This window comes from Chrysemys picta, chromosome 8, assembly GCF_011386835.1.
Source record: "Chrysemys picta bellii isolate R12L10 chromosome 8, ASM1138683v2, whole genome shotgun sequence".
NCBI classification, from domain to species: domain Eukaryota; kingdom Metazoa; phylum Chordata; order Testudines; family Emydidae; genus Chrysemys; species Chrysemys picta.
In genome coordinates this window covers 45,432,249-45,455,145 of record NC_088798.1, presented here as the reverse complement: position 1 = coordinate 45,455,145, position 22,897 = coordinate 45,432,249, and the positions used below count along the sequence as shown (strand labels likewise).

Sequence of the window (22,897 nt, the reverse complement as noted above, 5' to 3'; positions counted from 1 at the left end):
TGAGGTCACTGCAATGAGTATCTGGATAAATATTATTTGCCAATTTCTCCTAATACTGCGCCCAGCCCCTGGCCAGTTGCATCTGGGCTGCTGCCCAGCTGGTGCAATCCCATGGCGGCCCCGGGGTGGAGGCATCGGCAGCCCAGGCCCGTTCGTTCCCCTGCGGGACCCAAACGGGACGCGGGGGCTGGGGCCTGCTGCCCCCACTCTGGGGCCGCCGCGGGATAGCACCAGCTGGGCAGCAGCCCAGACGCGACTGGCCTGGGGCTGGACGCAGCGTGCGTGCTGCTGGGTCCCCGCAGCAGGCCCAGGCTCAGGGGGTTCGGGCCTGGGCGCCAGAGCCGCAGCTGCAGCCACAGCTGCCGAGCTTGGCCATCGGCCACTTCCTCCCCCGCGGCAGTGGGAGCTGCAGCAGCGGCTGCTCCCAAGTCCCACTGCCCGGGGGGGAGAACAGCTGCTGCCTGGCCCCGCGGGCCGCCCCCCTACTCTCCCTACTGCCCGACTGAGTCCTGCCTGCTCGGGGCCAGGCCGGACTCTCACTCACCCCGGCCCCGCGGTTCCCCTGCGTCTCCCAGGCCTCCCTCCAGCGCTTGTGGAGGAAGGGTGTTTTGTTTTTGTTTTTTGCTCTGCCCCCCCACGTCCCGATATTTGACTTGGGTGATCTGGTCACCCTAGGCACTCGTGAAAGAAAGTTCAGCAAGGAGAGTTTTCAGTGAAACTGGATACCACTAAGGCTATAACACTGCAGCCAAGGCTGGAGCACAAAGTTCTGACTACCTTCACTGGCGGCAAGAAGGAACTGAGGGTGGGGGGAGCGCACAGCCTCCTTTATGGCGCAATATGTCAGCTCCACCCTAGGGGCTGCAGCGGTGCTCCCCCACTTGGGATGCTGCTAAGGGAAAAACTTCTGCCACCAGTGCACGTGGCGAGCACGCACACCTATAGTGAATACACAGGAGCAATCACTCGAAGAAGAACTTTTGCTTTAGGCACTGTCCCCAGAGGGTCTTTTCTTTCCCTCTCATTGGTGGCAGAGGACAGCTGCAGTGAGTGATGGGCACCCTTGTGGGAGAGTGGGTTAGGAGGGATGCGATGGCCAGGGTGGGTCTTTTGGGTAAGAGGGAAGAGAAGAGAAGGGATGTGGTGAGCAGCGGTGATCTCTGGAGGGGTGTGGAGTGGGGAAGCTGAGCAAGGAAGGACTCACCAGGTAGCAGAGGGCAGTGGGGGCCTTGAGGATGGGGCAGAGCATGGAGGGGAAGAGGCAGAGCACAGTAGGGGCTTCCACAGCCCAGACGTCTGGTGGTGGGGCAGCGGCAGCTCTACCAGGGGAGGCTTATTATACCTGTTGGCCATGCATGATAGCCTCATTGAGTGGCAGAGACACTTTTGAGTGGTCCACTACTACTACCATGTCCAGCAGGCTGTGGGAGGTCTCCTTGACTGCCTCCATCTGGGTGCCCAAATTTGAGACCAACCACTTAAACAAGTCTTAGTGAGCCTTATAGTCGTCCTGAAGAGGTGACAAATCAATTGCCAATAGCCTCATCTGGGGAGGAGGAAGCCAACACAGGCTGAGGACCCTCCTCTCCTCTTTCCACTTTGACAGGGGCCCACTCTTGAAATTCAGTACCGGACTCCGGTACTGAGCCTGGATCAGGAGCCTCTCACCAAGGCAGTGGTAGTGCTCTGCTCTCAGAGGCCACCAAATAGGAGCACCTTGAGACAGGACTCTGGGCTGTGGGAAGCCCCCACAGGTTCCACAAGGGCCATTGCATGGTCACTGGCCCCCAGGGTCCAGAAGGCCAGGCACACGGTGGTACCCTGGTGCTTGGAGCCATGGCAGGGTAGAAGTACCTGGGGGTAGCATGGGTGGCTCCTAGGGTGAGAGGAGTATGACCCCACCTCTGACTCTGAGGATGATGAGTCTCGATGAGGTGACCATGGAGGCACAGTTCCTATCAATGCCAGAGACCAGTGCTGAAGTGGGGAAGTCTGCGCCGAGGCCAGCAAAGATGGTTTTCCCCTAGATGGTACCATTGGCCCTGGTACTGGACAGAAGCTGGGGCAGCGGCTTCCCTCCTCCCTGCCAGTTACCAGTAGCACTGACTCCTATGCTGCCGGAGATATGGGCACCAGCAGCGAGAGCAGGTCCCTAGACATGGCAATAGAGGAGTTGATGGCACTGTAAATGCACTGGTGCTGCGCTGCCTCTACAAAGACAACAGCACCGCCGGGGCCGGAGTTAATGGTACCAACTGCTGCAGTGCTGAGGTAAAGGAGTGGCCTGACACAGGTCTCACTCTGTCCTGGGTCCCATACCTGGCCTTCTTTGGCACCAGGATCAACACCTCTCAGACGACTGCTTCTTGTGCCTCTTCCTGGGCACTGGGGAAGGGGAAAAGTGCTAAGACTCCTGCACAGTGGGAGGAGGACTCCTTACCGACACCGAGGTACTCAGTGCCGAGTCGAACCGGCTCAGCTCAGAGGCAGGTCCCAGCGCTGCCTCTATAAAAAGAACCTTCAATCTGGCCTCCCAGTCCTTTTGAGTACATAAATGGCAAAGGGTGCTACTCCATTGTTATGAAGGCGCTCATTGACCACAGAGGTTGATTTAAGAATATCAACATTGGCTGTACTGGGAAAGTTCATGATGCCAGGGATTTTCCCCCATCAGGAATCTCCATTCCTGGACAAGTTGGAACACTACTTCCACCAAATAACATTGTCATAAATGGAGTTACTATCCCCACCACATACCCGCTTTGCCTTGGCTTATGAAACTGTGTCCTGAATTAAGAGGCCCTGGAAAGGTGGTTTAAGTAGTTGTAGCAAGCTTGCTGAACGTGCTTTTGCAAATTGAAGTCCAGTTGGAGACATCTACAGACCAGTTGGATGCCAGTGCCATCAATGCTGTCTGCATTACTGTGGCATACTGTGCTCTCATAACCTTTTAGCAGGCCACTACCAGACTTACTTGGCTGGAGATTTTTGGTCCCTGTCATGGGGTGCGTTACTCACTGCTCGGCTGGTGCACCCTCCTGGTCACTCTGGGGATTAGCTCAAGGCCAATGCCCTCATCCATGGTTTGCTTTGCCTCTGGTCTGCATCTTCTCTCACTTAGGTGCCCTACTCACACCCAAATCTGCAGTCTCCTGTTATATGGCTTGGCCCTCCAGCCAGGTCACTAAAGTCCTCCTCTTCTGAAGAAATCACTGTCCTCTGTCAATCTGGCAGCTCTTATGCCCTTTGCACTTCCCAGTGGCAGGTAGGGGACCCCAAGCCCTCCCTTTACATTGTTTTCCAGCCCAGGTACCCCATACTAAGCAGCCACAGTCCCTGTACAGTTCTCCCCTAGGTGCTACTTCCCTGAACTAACTCCTACTTGTGTAGCTTCCCCCAGTCTCTGAGTTTGCCAGACTCCAACTCCTTCAATTCAGGAAGTGGCTGCAGCCTGTTTGCCTGCAACCCCCTGCTTGCAGCCAGCCACCTGACTTTGTGTAGACCCCACCTGTTCCAGCACAGGTGAGCCTGTTCCTCTAATTAGACTCTCCCCTCAGCATTCCATATATTAGGTTAATTGGCCCATCTGGCCACTATCTTGGACTTCTGTGCGGGGTGGATACCCCATCACCGTCCCTAAAGCCAGAGGCTCTCTTTCAGAGGCTTCTGCTCTGTGCAGCGTTCAGGAGCCTCCTAACTCTCTGCAGATTCACTCTGCCACATCTTCCTCTCCCAGTTCCCTATTCCCCTCTGGCTCTGTGTGGAGACCAACTGCCCTCCATCAGACCCCAACAAGAGGCTGTTAGTGAGGCATAGGCAGTGCTTAATTTTTGCAGGGGTTTGCCAGGGCTGAGACCCAGAATCTCTAGGCTTGGCAGTTCATAGCTGTGGCACCTCTGGGCTTGCCACATCACTTATGAATGTAAAGAAATTGCTTGAGCCCCGGCACCTCTTTCATTACAGATTAAGCACTGGGCTCAGGCCCAATCTACCCTGTGACACTTGGGATCATACAAACGTACGGTGGGTCCAAACCATTATCCGTAAGAATCCATTTCCATCCCAGAGTAGTATTTAGAGAAGCTCGAAGTCCAGTGGGAAGAAGCTGACCCTTCTGTTACTGCTACCGCTGCCAACCTTGTCCTCTGAACGCATTTGTGGAAAAGAGCAGGTAAGAACCAGGAGAACCCTGCCATTAACTCTACATTTCCTGAGTCTTGTGTGATTAAAAATCTCACCCTTAATCTTGCATTACATTCATTTCCTGCATCTATTTATATATTTTATTCATTCATTTCAATACATACAAATTTGGGGAGGGGCATACAACAATATTTAGATTTTTCCCGTAATTGAAGTTCTACCCCCAGCTAGTCACACAGAAAGCCTAATCCAAAACCCATTGAAAGCACATAAAGATTTGTGAGGAAAACTCCCATCGACTTCAAAGGACTTTCAATCATGCCCAGTGAGACAGTTATTGGGACAAATTCTCAGAGGCACAGTACAGAGGTGTCTGCTGGAAAATAACCCTCAACAATGAGATATGGAATTGAAGTAGGCTGTCTCCATGCTAACTCCACTCAAAGCTATGGATAAGTCACTTCACTGGAGTCATTCAGGAGAGGCATTCCCTGACTGGGGCTGAGAGATGCAACAAAAATCTATATTCACCCCACCACTAAGTATTAGTGCCCTGGCAGTAGTTAACCAGAAGGAATAATCTATTGGAGGGGGCAGCTGTACCTGGTTTCAATGGTAGCCAGAATAATAAAGTACATTTAATGGGCTTTCTTAGGGCCAGATTGATATACCCCCAGGCATGCTGAGTAGGACCTTACTTTGCAAGTAGACCCATTGATGTCATTAGAAATTGGAACAGTGACAGACACCCCCCCGACCCCATCCACCCCCCCAGTCCTGATCCCCAGCTGCGAGCCCAGCCCCTCTGAGCTGGGCACCCCCCAACCCCATCCACCCCCCCAGCCCTGACCCCCAGCTGCGAGCCCAACCCCTCTGAGCCGGGCACCCCCCCGACCCCATCCCCCCACAGTCCTGACCCCCAGCTCCAAGCCCAGCCCCTCTGAGCCGGGCACCCCCCGACCCAGAGCCCAGTTCCCCACCCAGCCCTGGGCAACAGTAGTGCCTCCCCAGGCAGCGACAGCCCATTGGCACCAACCATCACCATCACCCAGTGACAGCCCATTATGTAATTGCAAAAGTATACATACCATTAAAGCATTTAATGTTTTTAAATAAAGTATTTTGTGTATTTTCAAATTATTAAAAAATAATTTTTGAATGTATTTCACTGGTTATTTTTTACATTTCCAAATACATGTTACTATAGTATTGCATTTTTTTTATTGAAGAGGCCTCCGAAATTGCTTTGCCCCAGACCCCCTGAATCCTCTGGGTGGCCCTGGCAGGTTGGTGGGCTTGGAAGAGCTCAGCAGTCCCACAGTCCAAGTTGCACCCCAGGGACCTGTCCCAGACTGCTCACAGCATAGGGTACTACTCAGACTGAAGTACATCTCATAGACTGGCCCAGAATGTATATCTATCTAAGCTTGGAAAAGGGGCCATATAACTTAGTATCTGAAAGCCTCACAGTCTTTAATGCTAGAGGTGTGATTCACAGCTCAAGGAGACATACCCACATTAGCTTTGATTGAGATAGTGTGCTAAAGATAGAGTGTAGCCACAGCAGTGTGACTGATGGGACAGGCTAGCCACCCCACGTACGTCCGTAGTGTCTCTGACAGGCACATACCCTCAGTAGCTAGCCATTTCCACCACTCAAGCTGCTGGGACTACTATCTGTTTTTAGTACGGAAGCTTGATGAGAGCTAGCACAAGTATATCTCCTCGAGCTGGGAATCACACGCCGAGCTTGAAGTGTAGACATACCCTGGGAGGTAGAGAACTATATTATCCTCTATTTACAAATGGGATGCTGAGGTACTCAGAGACTAAGTCTCTGGAGTTCCAGGCTAGTACCCTAACCACTGGACCACCTTTCCTCTCTACCTGCTTTTGGGGCTATTTGGTTAAGTTCCAGAATTTGTCCAATTTACTGGACATAGCCTCCCATCAATGTGCACTACTTTTGGATTTGTTTGTCATTCCCAGCTGGTTCTGACAAATTAATCAGTCACAGGACTGGTCAACTTTCCAATTTACTGCATACAGAAGAAGAACTAGTTTGTTCACATATTGTGAAACACACGTAGCTCACTACTGCCCATTTTATCTGCAGACCTTGATTCATCTTTGCTTGCATTTTTCATCATACCCTAAAGTTTCCAGTCAGTTCATTTCAGGATGGATCTGTTAATAACTGACAAAAATTACAAGGCAGGAATGTTCAGGTTATTTTAATTGCTAAATGTTTTATACACTGTTTTCATTTTAAAAAAAGAAAATTAAGATTGTGCATGTTTAAACTTTAACCAAAAGGAACAATCGTTTCTATATAATTCTGTTAAAATACATTGTGGTTGCATCTACTAAATTATTTTCTTTTCCCAAAAGTCTGTTTTAACAGTGATGGTAAAAAGGTCTGAATGTTTTCCTGAACAAAACCAACATTCTGGTACAAGATCAACGTTGCTAGTGAGATTTCCCATACTTCCTCCTTTTGGCCAGGTGGGAAATACTGCTGCTTCTACCAGCATATTAGCAAAAATAGGAAGTGCAGAAGCATATGTGATTTCGTTTTAAGCATCAAAAAAAGGTTTGGCTTTGGTTTGAGTTTGGGGTGAAGATTTGGCTCAGATCTTCTTTTATCCAAACCCAGTTGCCTGCTTTACTTGAAATTAGTTGTAGAAATGTACCTTTGATCAAAGACATAAATAAATGAGTGTGTAACCAATACATGTAAACTGCAATCCAGGCAAATATGCCAAAAAAAACCCAGGAGATAATCTGTGAATATTACAAATAACTGGTTAATGGATATTGAACATAAGATGCTGGTTAAAGATACAGTTAGATGCTTATTTTCATTCATCCTCCGGAACCATCAGAGATCAGATATAAATAGAAAAAGTTATTTGTAGATATACATTTTTGAAGCTAATGGTAGCCCTGAGAGCTCCCAGGCTCCTGGCTCCATGACAGAAAGTCCCAGGTCTTCTCAGTGACTGAGCTAGCTCTGTGGCAAGGAATCCGGAAGCCCTAAGATACATGGCTGAACCAGGAGCCTCAGACTTGGGCTCTCTGCCATGGAATATCTTTTTGAAATTTTCAAAATAAATGCTTCAATTCTTTGTCAATGAAATGTTTTTGGAACATCCCTTCCATGGAAATTTTTCACTCTTTGTTCTGAAACAGAATGATTTTTTTTAAAATCAAAATTCCAGAATGTCCCACAGAAGGGGACCAGCTATAGTATTATCAACCACAAACTGTCAATTTCCTTATTGTAGAATTCTCTATAGTCTTGTCTGTTATATACAAACTTTACAAACAAATGCTCTTGGGGCTTGAGCCAAAGAGCCAGTATGAAGCATGAGGCGGGAGACTGTCATGTGAATAATTCTTGGCACAGGGTTGGGTGCCAAGAAAAATCTCTTAATGTCATTAGAGGACACTTAAAACATATTTTTGGATTAAAGTATCCAAGTTTCCCTGTTCCTTCTCCATTTAAAACACCATTACCAAAATAACCTCTCCAAATTAACAGAGTTACACTGATTTATCCCAGCTGGGGATCTGGTCTCATGTTTTTAATTTCTTAATAACAACTTGCATACTTCTACTGGAATATTCAACACTCTGTGATATTAAGCAGCAGCTTTTATCTTGTGAACAAGGCAGAAATCTCACTTTATACATTAGAATTTCAGAGAATATTACATTTCATTCTGTTCAGTCACCATGTCATGTATTGATTGTATTTTACACACCCTTAGACATCCTCAATAAAAATAAATAAATAAAAATTTGGCTTAGTGGACAAGTCATCAATATTGTGGTTAAACTAAAGATTACTTATTCCTGTGTTTACATTTAGGGTATACCAGACTCCCCTCTAAACATTGTACCCTAAGTCCAGAAGATGTTGGATCCAATTTATATCCCCATCTACACACAAATTGAACAAAGACCCCTGATAAAACATAGAATTTTTTTTCATAAGGCCGTCTCAGCTGTATTTTGTTCCTCTCCATATCCTCTGGGGTTATAGTACAAGGCTCTGCAAAAAAAAAAAAAAATGGCACTTCAGTTATTTGCACATGGGTCTGACCTGGACATTTGACTCAACAGCACTTTATTTGTATAATACATCTTCTCAAATACTTCAAATAAATCAAAAGATCAGAGCTATTTTCTCTTTACCTCTGATGTTACAGAGCCAGATGCTCCAGTAAAGAGTGTAGACCTTCTTCCCTTCTGTCATAGATCTTAGCAAATGCCCCCTTCTGGACACTTGCTAAGTCCAGCCATTGTCACAATTTTAAGGGCCCTAAGCACACTCTCAGGGCTCAGACCTTTCATCTGGCACCCGCTGTCCAATTGCCTAGCGCCTGGATGCAAAGATGACTCTTCAGAGTCCCTTGCACCTAAACCCACCCTCTCCCAGAACTCCACCCAAAAGGTGTGAAGCTCCTGGTTTACAGTTTAATACTCCCAGGGGCACACAGCAGTTAGGAAGCAGTTCAGACACACACACACACTTTGCACAGCATATAACACATTTGCTCTTTTACTTAATGATATAAAATGCCAGAGAGTATAGACCACACAAAATAATAAAGCTCTGAGACAGCAATGTCCTACACTAGCTCACCCTGCTCTTGTGTGTTCTTGAGGAACCTTTTGGATCCAGGAAAACAGGCAGTTCCCTGCCTCATTCAGCCTGTCACATGCTGGCTGGTTTCTCTTCCTCATGGAGTTCCTTACCCAGCTTGTGTGACCTTGTTCTCTCCTGCCCCAATCTTCTTCCTGTCTGGCCTTCGTTCCTGTTTGGTTGGCTATTTAAATCCCCCCGGCTTCCTTTGTTTTGTCTTTAGCGTCACTCTCCTTGGCTCCGACCTTCCTTTCTCCCTTCAGGATGTAGCTGCTTTTCAGCATAACCTTTGTGTCATTAACCGTAAATATTTCCCATTGTCCCTCTCTGGTATGTATCTGTTACAGGACTTGTCAGCAATGGTGGATCCATATACATATTGGCAGTTTTCCATAATATGTCACAATATCAACCAGATTTCATAAATTGTACAGTCATAGTCCCAATTTATCTCCTGCTGGAGAATTATGCAATCAAATGTCTATGGGGAAAATTTCTTTACAATAGAGCTGGGAAAATAGTGAGAGTAAATAAATATCCATAAATATTGTCTTAACTTCTAATTCATTTGTGATGTGACCATGTCCACACCAATTCTTACTTATTTACAGGGAATATTGGGGCGAGCATTGGCTCAGTTGAATGTGGGGTGAAGTCACAAGTTCATGCCACTACTGGGATTACACAGGAGTTCTGGTGAGGGGGAGAGTGAACAAAGGATTTAAAAGATAAATAAACTGGTGTGATCAATATCATGAACAGCCTTGATGAGGAGATTGCAGTACAGTGGGCCAAGAGGACGGATGCTGCAGCTGCAGTCCCTCCAGCTGAGTGGGCCAGCCCTTTATACCATCAGCAAGCAGGGCAGGACAGGGCAAGCAGAGCCAGTAATAGTGCTGTGGGGTGCCACAGACACTGGAGTGGGAACAGCTGTAAAAGCTGCAGGTGGTAAGGTCTTTGCTGCTGAAGTTGACCAGTGGGTGGTACCAGTGAGAGTAACTGCCACAGCTGGGCAGCTTCTCTCCATGAGTGGAGGCACACCCTGGGAAAGAGAGGGAGCTTGTGGAGGGCAAACAGCTCCTGAGGACCTGAAGGATGAAGCAAGATGGCTGGAGGAAAGCCACAGACTATATTCGGGTAGCCAGAATATAATGAATTCCTTTTAGCCTTAGGAAGAGAAATATTAATTAATTATTAATTAATCTGTTACATGATGCATAGAGAGTAGAGCTAGTCAGAAAATGAGGTTTTCTAACATTTTAGCAAAATACTAATTTAAAAAACTGATTGGCAATGCCATATGGTACCTTATGGGAGTTATAGTTCATCCGTCTCATGATCCCATTCTCCTCAGGGTCCCTGGTTGGACTGCATTTACCTTGATACACCATGGTATCCCCCACTGGGTGAGGATAAATTGTGCATCATGGGAATACCTGGCCATAGTTCATCATGGGAGATGTATTTCAGCTGGGGAGTCCAGCCCACAGTGAAGGATGCCACAGTTGAAGCATTGGAACTACAAGTACCACGAGGAACCACCACAGCATATCCAAATACAAAAATTTTTGGTCAGAAACTTAAAACTTTGATGTTTAGGTGTTTGGTTTTTCAACAATAAATAAAAAATTTACACAGAAAAAAGATTTTTTTGTGAATAAAAATTATTTCAGTCAAAAACCCAATTTTCAGTCAAAAAATGTTTAGATGGAAATATTTTAACCAGCCCTAAAAGGAGGAGTCACATCACTCACACAAGCATCACACAAATATATTAGGCTCAGTCATCAATGCTCATGCTCAGCACCATCTGTGGAGGAGGCAAAGATTGTCTAAAAACCACTTTTATGCCTCCCCTGACCCTGGAGATAGCTGGGGACTGATCCCAACCCCATATCTCTGCAGAATTTAGAGCAGCCACAGGACTACCCCAACTTACAAAAGCTAGAATGGCCCCGTAGGGACTGTTCTGCTGGCCAGAAATTTGTTCAGTGCACCTCAATCTGTCCCTGTCCCCTTGGGCCCCCTCCTCACCCCAGATGGTTCCAGCTTTGTGCCATCCCAGGATTCTCCCAAAACTGAGAGAATCCTCAGCTGCCCCTTAAAGTACTCTCCTCTGGTAATACAAATAAATAGTAAATAATAAATAATAATGTTTTGCTTTTCCAATATTTTACAGTGACCCTAGCAGGGACCGGAATTTATCCCATTTCACTGTTGTGAAATCTTTACATAAATAAGACCCAGAAATTCAGGGCTAGAATTCTGCAGTGAGCATCAGGAGCAGAAACAGAAGCAGCATTCTCATCACACGGACAGAGCATTACACAAGAAGCTATGCACAAACGTAATATGCAGGTGCTGATAATTATGTGGAAATATGGAATCGCTCCTATCCCACCCTCATTTGAACCTGTTCTCTCAAGAATGTAAAGATGCTGATGAAGATGACTCTTGTGTAATGAAATGTAACAAAAGACCCAGACTTTAGAGACAGAAACAGGAATCGCTCTGATATGTTGATAGGCACTAATGCTAGCCTGAGTCCTACAAACGCCAGAGCCCAAATATGGAGTCTACTAAATTTTTTCTCTTTCCTTCTTTCCACATTCTATCATCCCTAATTATTAACTAATTGAATTCTAAGGGACTCCAAGAAAGGAGGCAACAAATTCCATATTCTCGGTGTGTGAATGGTGGCAGGTTTTCCGCATTCACTACATTATGGGGCATGTATTTATTGGTGCTCAGAATCCTTTCTGGTTATTTTCCACCACCATCTCCATGGGTTTCACCTCTGCTACTAGTCTCATACTCTGGCTATGTGTATTGCGTGTAAGCAGGCAGCGTTGTTCATTTTAAAAAATAACACCGCTTCATAACACACCACTGTTCTGTTTCGTATAATTGATTTTTGTACATACCTAAGCAAACCGGTGGGTCTGTCCATTGTCCAGAGTCACATCTAACACTTTGAGGTCCCTCCAATATATGCAAACTTTTGCATTTGTAATCCACTGTTGAATTTAGTACATATTGTTTTAATGGGAATGAAACAATGTCTCCATTATCAATTCTTGGTGGAGGCCCACACTTTCCACCAGCCTCTGAAATGAAGTATAGAAATAGAGAATAAAACTACTGGGCACTATTTAGTTACTGTAAATGCTGTAATATGTCAGTACAGCACTATTAATTCACTCTGATTTGTAGACCAGGAAAAATCAAAGGAAAAAGTGAAAAATAGCTATACTGATATTGGAGCTGAAACCAAAATATTAAGTCATACTGACATTCAAGTTGCAGCAGTACTGTATGAAACTGATGGCAGTGTTCTCCCACTGGTTTTTGAGTATTATGATTCCTGATGTGGGAGAACACTTTAACCTGTCTGGTCATTCAATGACAGACCTGCGGGTGGCTATATTACAACAGAAAAACTTCAAAAACAGACTCCAAGGAGAGACTGCTGAGCTGGAATTGATATGCAAACTAGACACAATCAACTCAGGATTGAATAAGGACTGGGAATGGTTGAGCCATTACAAACATTGAATCTATCTCCCCTTGTAAGTATTCTCACACTTCTTATCAAACTGTCTGTACTGGGCTATCTTGATTATCACTTCAAAAGTTTTTTTTCTCTTACTTAATTGGCCTCTCAGAGTTGGTAAGACAACTCCCACCTGTTTATGCTCTCTGTATGTGTGTATATATATCTCCTCAATATATGTTCCATTCTATATGCATCCGAAGAAGTGGGCTGTAGTCCACGAAAGCTTATGCTCTAATAAATTTGTTAGTCTCTAAGGTGCCACAAGTACTCCTGTTCTTTTTGCGGATACAGACTAACACGGCTGCTACTCTGAAACCTGTTCCACTTCTTGTTACTTAAGTAGTCACTGTCCTGTGCAGAGCCTCATTTCTCCATGAACACATGTTAACAACTGAGGTATTTCAGACAGTGGTTGAGTGCATTAGAGCATTAGACACCATGTTCTTCCTGTGGTGACTAAATATTGAGGAGGAGGAGGAAAGAGACTAAAGGGAGATGAGTGATGGAGGGTAAAAACTAGGTAAGAGGATACAAGCTAAGGAGAGAAATGGAGAAAATGGGTTAAAAAGTGTAACATAAAACACCAAATGAAAAAAGGAAGAAACACTGACTAGATAAGAAAATGAGCAATGAGAATTTAAGAAATTAAACAAGAGAAAAAGAGGAGAAAAATAAGAAAAGAAAAGATGCCAAGGAGAAAAACCATTGGTACCAATAAGAAGTGATATAATCATGGATGAAGTTAATGCTTCGGTCTCTGGAAAAGCCCTTGGGCCTGACAGATTAATAATGGATTATAAACATATAGGAAAGAGAAGAACCACTCATCATTTGATAGTTACTCTCAATAAATATCAAATGATATTTATTTGATTAGTAAAATAGCCCAGAGTGCTAACAGGGCTGCAAAGGATTGTTTCTGCACGGGGAAGTCATCAGCTGAAAAAGGCAGTGTCTGGAGGGATTGTGTTGGGGCAGAGATGACCTGCAGCATGTAGCCTTAGCCAATTCTGAGCTATGGAGTTGTCCCTTACGAGTTTTCAACCATCATCGGCCTCAGAACCAGGCTCAAAGTCACTTTTCTCCCACCCATCCTCAGCTGTGCTTAACTTACACTTGGCCCAGCTGAAGAACTGGCCCCGTCTCTTGAAGGCACTGGCCCACATTTGGAGCCATGTGTAGCCTTTCCAAGCTAAGGAGTATTCTGGAAGCCACTGTGCCATAGGGAGAGAACACTTCCTGAGCTCAATGATGCATGGGGGTCTGTGCATGCTGCACCACCCCTAAGACAAAAGGGGGCAGTGTTGCCAACTCTCATGATTTTGTCATGAATTACATGGTATTTCACGTGTTTTTTTAATTCCAGCTCCTGGGGTCATGTTATGTGAGAATTTCAGCTGTTATTAAAAAATAAAAAGATGCTAAACCTCATGGTTGTGGAGGAGAACTTGAAAACATGGCCCAGAGGGTTCAAAACACAGACGACAAATACAAAGACCCCAGATTTATTATTTTTAAATATTTTATCATTGTTTAGTGAAATCTGATAAGTTTAGCAGGCCTGATTCATAATTACTGAATGCTTGAGGTTGGCAATACAAGGAGAGTGTTCTCCCATTTGGGGTTGGCCAGATCCTCTAGCCAGTGTGAGCCAAGGCCCTTCCCCTTTCTGTCCTCTTTCCAGAAAGAACGAAAGGGCAACAGGCTCTGTACTGAGAGCAAGGACTGCAATATATGATTGTTTCCCCCTGCACCCCCCCAAAAATATTAACAGAAATACCCTGGTTTTATTTTATTGTCAAAAGAACTGGAAAATTAAAATATTATATTTGTGGAAAATGTATGTGTTGAGAGAAAAGATCTTTCTGCTGAACAAAATTAGTTGGAAATGTTTCTGTCTGCTCTAGTTATTAGTAAAGGATGATTCATAAGCTCTTTGAGGCAGAGGCAGTCGCTTTATATGTATGGCTACAGTGCCTAGCACAATGGGTCCCTAATACTACTATTTTGGGGAAGTTCTATGGCCTGTGTTATACAGTTGGTCACACTAGCTTATCATATCATATCCTTCTGGCCTTGGACTCTATGAATTTTCCTGCCCAAATAAGCAGGTTTGGGTAGCTATGGTTTCCTAAAATCAAATGCAGTCTATAGCACTTTAAATGGTGGGGCAATGTTTAATTTAAAGAAACTGTATTTTTTTCCTGAATTTAGAAGTTAACTTACACTTTTAAAAAAACATTTAAATTTTGTTTATATTTCATCCTTTGAACTTTTCATTTATTTTTATAAAAGTCATAATTACTTAAAATGGTTCATATTTATAGTATGATTTTGATTTTAATGTATATAAACAAACAAACTGCTATTAAAAAATAAATTGTTCCAATCGTAATGCTACCAGTGGCAGCTGAACAAGAAGGTCTTACTCCTTTTCAAGACTACATTACTTTTGCCACAGAGAGATTATAACAAGGAGTCCTTGTGGCACCTTAGAGACAAACAAATTTATCTGGGCGTAAGCTTTGTGGGCATGAAGTGGGTTTTAGCCCACAAAAGCTTATACCCAAATAAATTTGTTAGTCTCTAAGGTGCCACAAGGACTCCTCATTGTTTTTGCTGATACAGACTAACACGGCTACCACTCTGAAACCAGAGAGAATATATTCTACTTCTTTAACTGCATTACCACCTCCAGCTTCAAATTACATTTTCATAGTATTTTTTCCTGCAAATAAAAGGTAAATGGCAACCCCATAAGCACACACACATTATAGCCACAACATTAGAAATAATCATTTTAATGAGCAGAGGATGTTAACATTTACACTAAGAGTACGATAACTTTCTAGCTAATGGAAGAAGAACCATATCACTTATTTTTCTGATTTTTTGTTTCTAAACAAAGCAATGGAATGTACAGCTTTTGGGTTTCCCAGAGGCTCTGGTTGGGGGTGGGCGGGCTACCTGGCTCCCCAGCTACTTGGGCTGATAATAAGTTTGAACTTATTTTAAATTTTGCTGATGGAAGAACGCTGAGTAACTGCCCGTTGCTAGGGTTCTCTCTCAATTAGCTATGTTTATAGTATTTTTATGTTGAAATTTCCATAAATTGGTGACATAATATCATCTTAAGAATTTTCACCCAGATAAAACCATACCAGCTTCCTCAAAAGTGGTCTCATGTATCTGGATTTTTGATATTTTTGGAGTGGGTCACAGACATAGATCTCTGTGTTATGGAAAACATCCAATATTTTTTAAATTGCTAATTTAAGGGGGGCTTTTCCAAGTTGATACTCACTAAAGATGACCTAATTCAAAGCTGGCTGATTGCACCAAGTTGCATGGCTCCAAGGTAGGCCTCTCACTATGAGGCGGGAGGTACATCAAGGCTGAATAAGCAACTTTCAAAAAATAAGAATCAAGCGTAAGGCTGAGCTCTCTTGCCTTTTGGATCAACAAGACAATCTAGAGGGAAGACAGACATTCTGGAACTCTCACAACTAGGCCACCTCGGGGAGAGGAACTCACAACATCAACAAACAGGCTACACCTGCCTTTGGCTAGTCTTTCTGTAGCTGAAGGTCCACTAGTGAGAAGTGCTGTGCCAGCAACACCACCTTGACTGCACGTCCAGTTCCTACTCAGAGTCCAGAAGACTGTGAGAGCTAAAGAATTTGCAAATTCTGTTATTTGAGATCTTATTTTTCCTTTTTCTATTTTTATTAGTTGTGAGACATCCCAGCTGTTTAATATTATTTAATTTTAGGGTGTGAAAGTGTGGTTGTGTGCATGCTTATGTAGAACACTACCCATAAAATCTTCATGGGGAAAGCACCAGAAGGAAATTTCCCTAGGTTAACACAGCCCTAAATAATGTCTCATAGAACTTATTCAATAGAGAGTATGTTCTGCATTCTATGTTTAAAAGTCCTGAGAGATTTGATATTGTCGTTTATGATAACTTGTCTTTTAACTTCTGATAAGTTGTCAAACTACTCCTTATCAAGAGTGTTCTGTTAAACTCTGAATTATAATATCTCTGTCAATGTGAGAGGAAAGTATTAACCACTACACTAGATGGAGGAAGCTTTGTAATTGGCTCTGGGATTGCAATTCAGATATTATCTTAATACTGAAACAAAATTATTATCTATTTAACGAGTGCAAAGTTATACATTTAATTGACTTTGGTAAAATTCCTTACTTGGGATTTACAACAAAATGGACAGCCACCTCCTCAGACTCCTTCTTAGAATTTATATGAATTTTTTTTTGCATTAATTTGATGATTTGACTAATTTGATTATTTAATTTCAGTCCAATATTGAGACTAATTTGTTGATTTCTTGAACTTACAGCAATCTAATACAAATAAAATTAATGTAACACTTTACTTTTAGTTTAGTTTAATGAAATAGCAACTTAGCTTTGGTGATATGTTTTCTTGGTTTTATTTTAATTTGGTTTAATAGTTTTAGCAACATTTATAAAATCAATACAGTCACATTTCTTTCAATAAGCAACATGGGTTCAGAAACTTTGAAGGCATAGGCCAGTCAACCTAGAAGCCTGATGAGCTCCCCCTAAATAAGTCTCTTGGTCTCACAGTCTATACAGAGCGCTGACCAGTAGAATTGTCCAGAAAGAGATAGGAGTATGTTTTCTTCTTCCTTAAAATCATTATTAATGTAAGCAGAGTCAGGATGAGCTCTACCCTGACATCTGGTGGTGAATGGTGGCGAGTTGTGGAAAAGAATTTCAGGGGCAGATCTTGTTTGCATAGGCACACCCACCCCGACTAGCATGAGCCCAAATGGTCACTTTGGCTGCTGTGGGATCCCCAGTTTCTCTGTTATTGGGGCAGGAAGAATAAATTGTTACCCTGATTATGTGAATCAAGAACAATGAAACTGTTTTATGACAGAGGGACTCACCATCAACTAAGTAGCACTCGCTAGACAAGGGACATGGCTTCCAAAACCCTGTGAATTGAGAGAGGTATTTGTACCTGATGGTATGGGCCCCCTTTAAGGGCCTGAAATACCAATTGCTCCTCCTTCTCTCTCTACTGTGGACTATCAAAGCTAATTTTAATTCCATTAGGAGTCTAGTTACAGGCCACTGAGCTGAATTCACTTTGGGCCAATGGTGCACTAGCACTGAGACTCCCCTACTACAAGCTGAAATCACTAAAGAGCTAAAATCATTGAGTGCTGGGGGGGGAGGTGCCTGAAGATATGTTGCTGAGCAGCTGGCAGGGCAGAGCAAAGCAGTTTGTGGGATGACTGGAGCAGCTTGCGGGACAGCTGGTGAAGCGGCTGGCAGAGCGGAGCAGTTCGTGGGATGGCTGAAGCGGCTCACGGGACGACTGGTGGAGCAGAGCGGCTGGTGGAGTGGCTCGCAGTGATGGCTGCAGCAGAACCCCATGGAGAGGCGGGGCAGTTGGTCTCGGACCACGTAAGGTGCCCCTTAACGCCACTGTGCCCACCCCCCGCTGGGAGGTAAAACTCTGCAGATAAACTTTTGAACTCTCGGGCTGCACTGACCAGGGACTTTTGGGTTGTTGGACTTAAGATCCTGAGGGGAAAAGGATACTGCCAAACTTACTTGGGGGTGGAGGGTGGCTCTTTTGTTCATGGTTTGTGTTATGAATCCTGTTTGTGGTGTTTCCCCAACATAATGCCACATTGTTTCCCTCCTTTATTACACTCAGACTCTGCTTGCGAGAGGGGAAGTACTGCCTCTTAGAGGCACCCGGGGGGGGGGGTATGTAATTGTCCCAGGTTACTGGGTGGGGGCTCGAGACGGTTTTGCATTGTGTTATTGAAACAGGACCTCTAGATACTGAACCCGGCCCTTGTTGCTGCTAACTCAGACGGGCAGAAGGGTTACATTAATATTATTGGACCTTTTGAAGACTTGCGAGACCAAATGGTAATGACTGGAGTTGAAAAAGCTGTCATCCTTATACAAAAGGGGGGAATTATCTGTGGGATAGTAAAATGGGAATGTTTGTTAAAAATAAACAAAGGATAGATTATTTCAGTCAGAATGCTTTAAAACTTCCTCAGAAGGTCTGAGGTTGCCTCAGATAAACTATAGCTATATATCCCTCCTCATGCACTTGTTTGTAATCCGCTGACACAGATTCGGACATCTGGCCTTCCTCCCTGGAAAAGGAAGGTTTCTTGACACCCCCTTTTCACCCTTTGGTCTTAGGTATTTGGCCCTGTGACAGTGTTCTGGGACTTTGTGGTGTGATATACACTGGGGAGATGTTTTCCTTTTAAGAAGTTTCTACTGTTGATAAAACTCTTTTGTTGCAGGTGGCATGAGTGAGTGAATGAGATACAAATGGAGATGGAGTATGAGAGATCATATTCTTTTTTGGTGTCTGTTCCACTCTGCTTTATGTCTGTTTATGCTGCAAAATTTTGTTGTTCTACTTCCTATTTCACTTTTGTTGGGAATTAAATGAGTCCCAGAGCTTTAGCAAGCACTGACAATGGGAAATTAGTTGGGGTTGTCATGACAACAGTTGCCAGGAAAAGCAAGAACTAATTGCCTGGATTTGATCCTGAAACACTAGGTGAGGCTTGGTGAGGAAACAGAGTCTGGTCAATCAGGACAGAGGAAGGGCCAAATAAAAACAGGTTTCCTCAGTTTGTTAGGTGTGGATGATTCCAAAAGAGTGGGAGCCTTGTGTGTGCTGGTGGGGTTGAGCCTGTGAACTGGAACTGTTTAAGAACTAGTGCCAGGATAGGGAAGTTGAGGGCAGTATACTGCAACTATGACACTGTTAATTTAAAGGTTGAAAGCTACAGGCATTCTGAATCTGGATGCTGAAACCGTTGAAGTTCATGTGCTGAGACTGAACCTGGGAAGATTGTGTATGGCAAAATCAAGTGTGAAACCTGAATTCTTTGGGCATGTTCTTTCCCAGTTTTGGGAAGGATGAAAAGATTATATTATAGAAAGAGAGCACTTGTGACTCTGTTTTATTAAACCTAGACACATCAATTGAGAGGTCCCTGTAACAAGTCCTATGCTCCTGTTTCAGAGGGAGGCAAGAAATTGGGCTCAGGGATTGTTCAAAAAATATTTTGAATAAGTAGGGTTCTTCCTCCCCACAAAGAGGTTTGGCTTAATGACTGACCTCCCACTCTGGGGTTTGCCTGTGGCTCTCCCAAGGAATGGTTTGGGCTCAAGAATGAACTCTCCAGCAGCCTGATGCCTTAGGATTGACTTGCCCAAGATGGGAGGTCCCTATACTCTACCCCTTTCTGACACATGGGGTTTACCTGGGTCTGCATTTCCTCTGAAGGCTTGAGCCTGGAATATTGTGGGAGACCTCTAGGAGACCTTTGACAAGTGGCAGGAGTGGGAAGGGGTCTGGGCAAAAATGCCCCTTAGCCCACTACCTGGTAGTGGCACTGTGCATGTTGTGTCTAATGCTGCCTTTCTGTGATCCTATATGAGGTGGAGGCAGTGCAATCTTCAATCTGCTGCACTGTCTTTCTGGTGTTGCCATTTTGAAAATGGAGGCATGGGAGTGGGAACTACTTGCCACTGGAGCTGGCTTTTCAAGTTCCACCTGCCCCTTTCTCCATCTGATGGAGGGGACAGAGGTGACTGCACCGGGGCTGCTGAAATGCTTCCTGCATATTGGAATCAGAGCTGAATTCTCCTTGCTTCTATCTTTCGTTCCTGGATAGGCATCAAGGTGACCCCCAAGTCACACAATATAAGGAGAAAGATACAGAGAAGTAAAAGCTTCTTAGTATGAATGCAGCTTTTGATTCCAACAGTATCTTCATTTTTAGGATATGTATAAATAATAAAATAAAATACCTCTGCACTCTGGTGATTCTGACCATTTTTTCTTCTGACATGTCACTGTCTGTGACCCAATGAGGCTCAGCCCTTGTTGACATCGATAGCGCACTCTCTCACCAGGCAAATACTTTTGGTTTCTATACCCTAGAATCTGACCATTAGTAAGTGCAGGTGGAGGTCCACACATCATATCTGAAAAGATATATGGACACATTTACAGTCACTGACACATTTCCAAGAAATACTTCAGTTGAACCAAATCTTTAATGACATTTCATTAGCTGTGTATCTTTTCTATTCAGATCCTCCAGCCAAGGCACGTAACTTATCCTGTTTAGTTTATCAGAACCTTTTTAATTGCAGAGAACCAATTGACAAACCTTTTTAATTTCAGAGATTAATATAATTAAGCTGAAATACCCTGGGTCTATGGAAAATAGATCCTGTCAAACTAAACAGATATATTTTTGATGAAATTACAAGTTTTGTTAAGTGATGATGTAACAGGCTTAGACTTCTGTAAAACATTTGACTTGGTACTACATGACACTTTGATTCAAAAACTAGAACTATACAAAATTAACATGGCATACATTAAATTGATTAAAAACTGGCTAACTGATAGGACTCAAAATGTAACTGTAACTGGGAATCATCATCAAGCAAGCATGTCCCTACAAGGATCCTGTAGGGATCGGTCCTCGGTCTTGTTTTATTTAACATTTTTATCAATGACCAGTTTTATCTGCGATTGAGTCGGCTGCAGCCCTGCTCACAAAGAGAATATCAAAGAGAATATTGCTGACAGGAATGGGGTGGGATTTCAATGGACACCAGAACTTCCCCCCAGATCCTTCAAAAAAAGATGAACAAGAGAGACTTCTGAATTATTGAGGGGTTGAAAACATAAGAACATAAGAAACAGTATATAAGTCTTTTTCCTAACTTCTCCAAATGGAAACCTCTTAAAGTCAGCTTGTTTGGCTGCAAATATTTGCATCACTTTGATTTTACTCATTTCAAATTTAACTTTTACTACACTTCATTTTTTTAAAAATTTTCCTTTCCTATTTTTAAGGAGACACCATTTGCAGACTCCCTCACTTACAGATGTCCATATGGACTATGACAAGAGTGAAGGAGACACTGATTTTACCCACAGTTGGCAAAATTAATAATAAGGGGGTTAGAGGTAGGGCTGCAGCACCCCTCTCTCTGAACTGTCCATTCAGCTGGCCCCATATGGTGCTGGTGGAGTACTGAATGTTGTACCCATTTTAACGGCCAGATTCTGCCTGGCCCTAATACAGGTGCTCACTTGTGGCAAGGGTGCAAGGAGCCTTCCCCCACTTTTGAATAGCTTACATAGGGGCCAGGGACAATTTCAATCCCTATGCTCAGATGCATGTAAGGCCTGCTTTCTCTCTACTAGTGGTACATGGTTCTAAAAGGGGTAAGGAGGCAGGTCCACAGCTCCATCTTTCTACACACTAGCCCATAGAGCTGACAAGCTGTGGAGTGGGGGAAATGAGCTGCAACCAAGGAGGGTACTAGCGACATTCATTCAGACTCTGCTTGCCAAGGATGTTTCAGAAGGGATTCTGCAACCTCCTCGCCTTACTTGACACCCATATACTGGGCAGGTACAATCTGGCATTAATTGTTTTAATAAAAATTCAAACCTCCACCTTCGCAAGTTGGAGGTTGTGACCATTCCCTGTTTATACAGGTGACATCATTTGGTCCATGACTTTCAAAACCTTCATGACACTGATACTGCACTCTTTCAGCAGGCCAATATCTTCTGTCTCTATGGTCTATGATCTCAGCATTGGCAACTGCAGGTGGATCTCCACATGTTGCATCTGAAAGGGGAGATTTATCAAAGTGAAACACTTTTGTCGAGTATCTTATACTTTATGGCCCATAAAAGAAAACTCCAGGCACTCTCATAACGAAGGTAATGAAACAAATCTGTAAAAGTGAGATGAGAGCATTTATTCTGTATTCCTTATTAGGGCAAAAAATGGCACAGGCTGCAGCACTGGACTCTATATTGTGACAAATAAGTAAATTTAAAATACGTTAAAAACAACCTGCAGACTTTGATAGTTTTAAAAATGCATTTAAGTTCTCTTTGTAGAAGCTGGTAGGAAAAAAATTGCTTTCCTATTTTGTCCTTTTCCATTTGACAAACAACAAATCCTCTCGCAGCTCCTTCCATATTTGAAATTATCAGGATTTGTGTATCAGCCTTCCCAGTGAATGAAGCACAGCCATGGAACAGAGTTTGGTGTTGACTGTTTTGTCCTCTGCTGCTGCAGAGGCAACAGAGGGAGCAGAAAGTTAAGTATCCTAAAGTATTTAAGTATTTATCAAGTCTATCATTATATCTGACTCAACATAAGGCACGTGGCACTGTGGGTAGCCAATCCCAGTGTATTCTGCACTGCCTTCAGGTGCACCTTGTGGGAAATTGTCACTATGTATTGTGCAGCAATCACTGTATATTTAGGAATACCCATACACCTCTCAGGAAATTGTGAGTACTTGGTCCCCAGATTTCCACAATTTCCCTTGTTCCATCCCATAATATACTGCTCTCAAGCTCCATTTTTGAATTGGCTGCTGCACTCTCCTTAAAGTATCTATCTACTCCAGCTGTATATCTGACTCATCTGGATAACTGAAATATCCTTCTCTCT

At 43.8% G+C, this 22,897-nt stretch overlaps 1 protein-coding gene across 1 annotated transcript in view; it reads right to left on the bottom strand.

Moving 5' to 3' along the window:
• The window catches only part of LOC135973278 (complement factor H-like), a 96,672-nt gene that overhangs the window by 38,580 nt on the left and 35,195 nt on the right, over positions 1-22,897 (bottom strand). The window contains 4 exon segments of the mRNA XM_065556037.1: positions 7,996-8,200; positions 11,719-11,901; positions 20,208-20,384; positions 21,881-22,057. Coding sequence (XP_065412109.1) covers positions 7,996-8,200; positions 11,719-11,901; positions 20,208-20,384; positions 21,881-22,057 — 742 coding nt within the window.